A 7,302-nucleotide genomic window follows, 5' to 3' on the forward strand; every position below is an offset into this window, starting at 1 on the left:
CGAGAGTACAACCAGCAGGCACAAATAGATGGCACGGAAGTCGTGCGGACACCGAGCATGCTTTTACGTAAGGTTACACTAAAGGAAAAAATTGCTGCTACGTATTTTAACATGAAAATTTCTGTCGATGCAATTACGTAAAATGGTGAACGATGAATTCTCGTTATATGACAGTGACAAGCTTACAGTTTGAAGTCAGTGGAAAAACTGACACCACCGCGGTGTCGAAAACATAGGTAATCGAAAGGGGCCGCAATGGGAACGGTAGAGTACACAATATCGTGTCGTAAAGTATAGAATATCATCGGTCTAACGGTAAGTTTATTCGGGTTAATTTCCTCGCGTTGTTGTAGAGGTGGGGTACCAGGATTCCGCCTCCGTAACTGGAAACACAGAGGCCTCGTTTTATTGTTTAACTTTGAAAAATGCGATCCGATATTCGACGATCGACACCGCTGCGCCGCGTAACATGATTAATCACTCTGCTCGCAGGAAGAGCGATTTTACACGTAGCCTGTGTAACACTTTGCGTTCGATACGCGTTTGCCAGTGTCGTAAACACCGGCACGATTGAACCTCGGTGGAATGTAATTGGAACTTCTTCCGTCTGTTCATCGCATTTATCAAATTTCAAATAATCTCGAGACACGAATCGCACGGGCTCCGCTAGTCGTTTATATTACCTTATACAGGTATTTGTCGTATTCGATTGTATTTGAAAAACGATTGCGGAATGTAAACTATACTAAAATTACGAAACAACTAATTTTCGCGTTTCATCGTTCGTTTAACCCCTTGCACTACGTTTTATTTTACGGCTTCGGTGAGTAGAACTTTTTTGTAATTCGTAACTTCATAAAAGAGAAGGAGAAAATGTGAGACTTTTTCTTATGCGGTCCCTCTCCACCGCATAAAAAGAATTTTCTTTAATATGTTGTAAACAATTATCTGTTACAGCTATTTATGAAGTTTCTGAATATTTCTTTTTATGCGGTCCCTATGTACTGTGCAACTATGACTGTACATATTTGTTAGACTCTGTTCAGAATCTTCATCACGAGTATGACTAGGTATTGTAGGGCAAGGGGTTAATTTCTAGATCGTGCAGCGTTGGTATCGTGTTTCGTGCATGTACAAAGCGTTTCGATCGGTGGATCGAGAAATGTAGTTGATAGGTAGCACGTCGATGTGTAGAGCGACAGGTTGCCGTTCCAGATTCTGCTTAGCAGTTGCCATGGAAGGATGTTCGATGAGTCGATGGCCTTGACCGGCTCCTACGGATGGCACGAATTTTTCCGGAAGTGCCCTGATTCTACCCCAGAGATCTTGTTTTCAGGTTAGAACGCTCGTCTAGCGCGTCGAAAAACTCTGGATGGCATTTTTTCTAGAAAAAGTAAGAAGAACAACGTTTTTTCTTTTTGTTTTCTGAAAACGTTTCGTTTCGCCGAGCGAAAAAGATACTTCCGATAAAAATACAGTTGCCCCGGATGACGAAGCGTCGCGCGACGGTGGTTATGCAGCTTCCTCTTTCCCCCATTTAGGCGATCCTACAGGACGAAACCAGTTTGGAGATTACGTTATATCTGGAAAGTGACGATTATGTTGGAATGCCACGACAGTTACGATCGTGACCAGCGACTCTGTTGAAACGACGAAGACGCGAACAGATCGTGCCTCGTTCTGGCAAGAATGTTCCCGCTATTTTCGCTTCTGACTTCGTATTGTTGCGCGCTTGCGCGATGTGTCGCTTACGCTCACGCTGTCCAGCGGAACAGCTATTTCTTTTCTAAGTTTTTCGCTTTATTTCGCAGAGAATCAAGACAAAATATAGCTGAATTCGTAGCCGGAGATATTTTCTAGCGCGCTGCTCTCGATTTCATCCAGAAAACTCATCCAATGGCATAAAAATGCTCGGATTCCACGGCACGCGCATCGTCAATTTTTGGCCTACTTCTATCGCTTATATTACCAAATATCTGCATAGTCTCGTCAGCTGATGACCAGCGCGCGCTAGATTGAACCTTCCTCTTTCGAATGAGCCCTTTACCAGCGACAAAATATTCTCATATAAGGACGAAAAGTTGAGGCACGTAAAACCATTTTTCGCCCAATTTTGTCGGTAATGTAGTCACTCTACCTTATCGCGAGTCTACAAAGACCGGGCAGAAATGTCGGCTACGGTGTTGGAAAATTGATGAATCGAGCTGCAAAAGTAGGCTAGCGATGAAAAATTTTAGGAACGTCACAGAGCGGCGAGAAGGGTTTAGGTGGAATGGTATCCGCGCGATTCGAGGTGCAAGGTGGGAGGTGGGATGGCTCGCTTGTACCTTTGGTGGTGATGAGTACGGGACCGAAGGCAGGAACAGCTCCTTATACCATGCCACGGGTTCAATGTGTTCAGTTTTGCTATGACCGTCGACTGATCACGAGATCCCTCGACACTCGACGTTCAACTTTACATTCCGTCGCTCCGTCGCTCCAACGGATAACACAATGGACTTCCGCACGTTTGTTGTAAGTCGAATAATTTTCTATCGATACCTACCGGAATACTTACCTTCATTTTATCCAACACGTCCAACTTTAATCATTCGTACTCCGAGCTGTGACTCTTCCAGATTATTATATTATTAATAATATACATATTACATATTACCCAGTAAGTAGTCGCTCAATTATTTAAACAAACAAACGACGACAATATAAGCCGAACAATCGATATTCTAATACATTTCGCAGATCGAATATCGCCAATCGCTATTCGTGTGAAAAACTTGAAAAGACGAGATACCTGTTAACGGGTATGTTAAACAAGTATCTAGAAGGATCTTGTCGAGCGATTTTCAAAACGCATCTTAAACGTACGCTTCCGTAATCGGTTCAGAGTTAAACACGAAAGCGCGCGGATTGCAAACGAAGAAGTAGCGGGAAAAGACCGATAAATTTGTTGCTCTCACGCTGGTCGATCCTGATTATAGAAACGCGTCCCGTACTCGTAGGTAATCGCTGGGAACCGGTATAAAGTAATACCGTTACGCAAATGCGTAATAAATGCGATGACGGGAAAAGCAGCCTTTGCGTCTTTTTGAACGGTAACACATCGGCCGGCGATTCATCGAATTATCCTTTCGAACAAACGTTCGATCAAACGATTTCGGGTCAACTTTCGAACAAGTATTTTGTCGAATAGTACCAATTCGAAAGTTTCATGGAATAAAGGTTGGTTCAAATTTGTGTCGAGATTGGACACCATGGTTTTAGTTGCGACGGAGATTGGTCGTTTAATTTCAGTTAGCATTTACCATAGATATATATATAGGGTTATACCTATAATAATTCAATAAATGTATATCGAAATTTAAATGTACTGCGTTCGAGTTTCCTTTAATAATCGGCACGAACCTTCCGGACAACCCAATAGATATAAAAGGGGAGGAATGCGATAATAGGTGAAGGTCTCGGTCGAGTTTTATCCTCGAAATTCCTGACGGTTAAGGAGCCAAACGAATGTAACGGCGTGCCGCGCGGCACGTCGGGTAGGCCCGATTGTTAGTGGGGCAGTCCAGCGTGCGCGACCATAGTCCTGGGTCCCGGGTATTAATAGTCTGCGAAGCGTGGACCGAGTACCGTTAAGGCCGAATGCGATACGACGTATCTTACTAACGGGGAGTAGCCTAGTAAGAACGACGATGAAACGCGACGAATGCGTTCGCTATGGATCATCGACACACCCGTGACAGGGCCCGGTCTTCGTAGATTCGCGATAAGGTAGAGTGACCACGTTACCGACAAAAATAGGCAAGAAATGATTTTACATGCCTCAACTTTTCGTCCTTATATGAGAATATTTTTCGCTGGAAAAGGGCTCATTCGAAAGAGGAAGGTTCAATCTAGCGCGCGCTGGTCATCAGCTGACGAGATTATGCAGATATTTGGTAATATAAGCGATAGAAGTAGGCCAAAAATTATAGCCAAGACTCCGTAGATTCGCGATAAGGTAGAGTGACCACGTTACCGACAAAAATAGGCGAAAAAGGGTTTTGCGTGCCTTATATGAGAATATTTTTCGCTGGGAAACGGCTCATTCGAAAGAGGAAGGTTCAATCTAGCGTCCAGTAGCTTCCCTAACAATGTTAATAAAGCCGGCCAGTCTTAAACGAATGTGGTTTATCGGTATGTCAAACTGACAATCAAGGACCGCAACGGGACATACGGTAGACCTGACGCTTAGTCGATTTCCGGGGACCCTTTGAGTACCGCGTGTTAGGTTTATTTCTAGAATAGAAATACATAACAAGGCGTTACTTCCGAGTTTCGAAGAATGTGATCCGATATCGACTGCGCAAACGTAGACTTTTGCTGTACTTGTGCAGAGGGCAGCAACGGTCGCGACAATTCTTTAGCGTTGTTGTCTAGGCCTAGATCGACGGTTTCATAGAGGCGCACCGTTTGTTTTTCTTTAGATGATACTTTTGTGCGCATCGTCGTTCGCCGAGGACCAACACGAGCCGAAACCGATCAAGTTGCCCACCACCGACTCGTCGACGGAATCCGACGAACCCCCGGAAGGATACTACGCGTTCATCAAGTCGCCGAACGCGGAACCACCTAAAGTGAGACCGCCGCCTTATATAGACAGCGACAAAGAATGTTACGGTACGCGATTCAAATTCGTATCGCTATTTATTCGATACCGCCGTTCGTTCGAACATTCGTCTGTTCTAATGTTTATTCGTTTCTTTTCGCAATCGTTTAGATTCTGGCAAACAGGGCAAAGGTTTCGTGTCTATACACAACATTTGCGGCGATCTCAACAAAGGTTACATCCCTCGGAATCCTATGAACCAATACTTTAATGGCTCCTCCTATCCGTTGTAAGTACGACAGGGAACGCGTAGAATTACGAAACCGGAAATCGATTATACAATACGCCATTACTTTGCAGCGCCTTATTGAAAAATCACACGTTGAGATTTCTGAGCAAAGCCTTGCCCATACTGAAGGCCGATGGTTTTCTGCCAAAGGTCGCTACCGTTCAATCTTTCTCGCAGAACTCGTGAGTATCGTTTCTTTTCGTTAAAATATCGAGACTCGAGGGAAACAAATTATTTATAAACGGACAACATTTGCAGCGTCGACACCGACGAAAAACGGAGCAGAAGCAAACGATCCTCCGACTCGGAAGCTGACGTAGACCCGCCCAGAAGCGGCCGAAAGTTCTGCGAAAATGGCGAAGGAGTGTGAGTATTGGAAACACGTTTAATCGTCGAATCGGCCCGAATCGTGGATTGTCGTTCTCTACTTCTACTTCTACTTCTATCGAAGGGTCTGCATGCTGTACAAGGCGATACAAGGAGAACCCCTGGCTACTTCGGCAGCGGAACGCCGGGACGAGCCTTCTACCCCTGAATACAGGCAACGCGCGCCATCGCAGGAGAAACCGGAGTACACAGGTCCTCCTACTCCTTGCCCAGCCAAAGTGGAATACGCGACGCCAGTTTTCGCGAAGAATTACCAAGGAGTATGGCGTTACGTAGTCCAAATACCTTACGAAGGCTACTTCACGCAGACCATCGAAGTCACTAGATGCATGTAATTTCGTTCTCTCTTTCTCATTTATCTGTTTTTATCTTCTCGCCTGTTCGCCAAGTTGAAGTGCTCGTTCGAATGATTCGCAGGCAATCGAGGTGCCACTATCTGGACGGTGGTTGCCTATCGTCGCCGAGATGGACCAGTCTGCTGGTGGCGGAAATCTTCTATCCCGACACGATCCTAGACAAGAATCAAAATTCCCGGTTGAACGAACTGAGGGATCCGGCCGGTTCACCACCACCGGTTCACGATTTCCAAAATTATCAGCAGTACCTGCAGAAACGTGCCGGCGAGAACGAGGCTCGCAACAACGCCGGCTCGCAGCAGCAACATCATTGCGACGGAGTCGACGAGATGGGTTGTTTCCAGGTAAACGAGCATCGTTTCAAAACTGTATTGTTTTCTTTTCACTCGCAGTTGGCGTTACAATTGACCATTTTCCACGACCTTCCAGGTGAGACTGTACTACGACTGGTTCCTGGTGCCAGGTAGCTGCAAGTGTTGGCGTCCCGACTATTTCAATCGATACGTTCGTCGGAGCGGGTCGAACGTTGAATTGTGATCGAATCACGTCGAATCGCGTCGAACTTCGCAGACCGAGCAAACGATTGACAAAAGAGGGCTCGACCTTGATACGCGCGTTTAAAATTAAACCGTTGCTCAGTCTCAGCATCGATCCGTTGCTAAAATTTCAATGAAATCGCAAATCGATAAGAGGAGGGACCAATCGTACGAAAGCCATTCGGTTTCGAATGTTGGATAACGTTCTACCGCCAGAACTAGAACGGTGGGAAGCGGATGGGATTAGACAAGATACGACGGTATCGTGACGCGCACGCGCACGCGCGCGCGATTAACACGCTAGCTTTAATTGGGGTACTTTATTGCTTTGAGATTGCAACATTGTGCACCTTAAGACTGACGAAGTACCGCCGTCGTGATTCGTTGCGTATGCAGTTCTACACGCGTAACGAGAGACGGTGTTGTTAAGTACTTTCAATTTTGAATAAATAATATTTTATATTTGTACATACGTGCAACGGAAGCGCGCAACGATGCGCACGCTGTTCGATTCCTCCCACAGAATATTATTGTACGTACCATTATGTTTTGTCGGTATTTATGTTTAATTAGGAACAATTACTCTCTACTTTTAAGTCTTAACTAAACCGATGGAAGGTTGTATGTTGACGTATATAAACCATTAAAACTTGTTTCTCAGGGCACGTTACGATTTGCGTTCGTTTTTAGATGACTCGCGGTAACGCCCACGACATTCTATTCGGTCATGATTGGAACGAGTATATGGTTCAGATTAGAAAAGTATGTTTCCAGCGTTACTTCGCGATGGTATCTAAACATGGAAAATTTGAGAAGTATCATCCATCGTGTCTGCCTACAACTCCCAAAGTCGATCAAGATTCGTATCATTTCCGCCGGTCAGTAGAGCAAACAAATCGTTTGCTGGTTGATGTTCTCCGATACGATCTTTCAAGGTCTACACTCGTTCGATCATAGTCTTCGACGACTACATATTTGTTACGTAAATCTATTTCCTCGAGACGCGGTGTTGTTAAAACATGACTTGTAATTATTTCAAGGAAAACATCTATTTCTACGTCCCGGTTAAGTAAAAAGTACCAACTGAAATTTCTGTTTAGAATTTCCATCTAAATTGTACAGTCTGGTTGCACAAACTCTGTCGAAATA

At 44.8% G+C, this 7,302-nt stretch overlaps 1 protein-coding gene across 2 annotated transcripts; it reads left to right on the plus strand.

Annotated features, from left to right (window-relative positions):
- Nucleotides 1-901: 901 nt before the first annotated feature.
- On the plus strand, nucleotides 902-7,136 carry Spz6 (Spaetzle domain-containing protein 6). Of its 2 annotated transcripts, none has more exons than XM_076791767.1 (8): nucleotides 902-1,393; nucleotides 4,464-4,656; nucleotides 4,757-4,874; nucleotides 4,946-5,056; nucleotides 5,133-5,240; nucleotides 5,326-5,592; nucleotides 5,679-5,961; nucleotides 6,047-7,136. In XM_076791767.1, the coding sequence occupies exons 1-8, from the start codon at nucleotides 1,373-1,375 to the stop codon at nucleotides 6,152-6,154; spliced, it is 1,209 nt and encodes a 402-aa protein (XP_076647882.1). In that variant the 5' UTR covers nucleotides 902-1,372; the 3' UTR covers nucleotides 6,155-7,136. The 2 variants fall into 2 exon arrangements, with proteins under 2 accessions (XP_076647882.1, XP_076647880.1); XM_076791765.1 differs by lacking the exon at nucleotides 902-1,393 and adding an exon at nucleotides 1,567-2,514 and having other exon boundaries at nucleotides 6,047-7,135.
- Nucleotides 7,137-7,302: the final 166 nt, after the last annotated feature.

The sequence above is a fragment of the Halictus rubicundus genome, chromosome 8 (assembly GCF_050948215.1).
Source record: "Halictus rubicundus isolate RS-2024b chromosome 8, iyHalRubi1_principal, whole genome shotgun sequence".
Taxonomy (NCBI): Eukaryota; Metazoa; Arthropoda; class Insecta; order Hymenoptera; family Halictidae; genus Halictus; species Halictus rubicundus.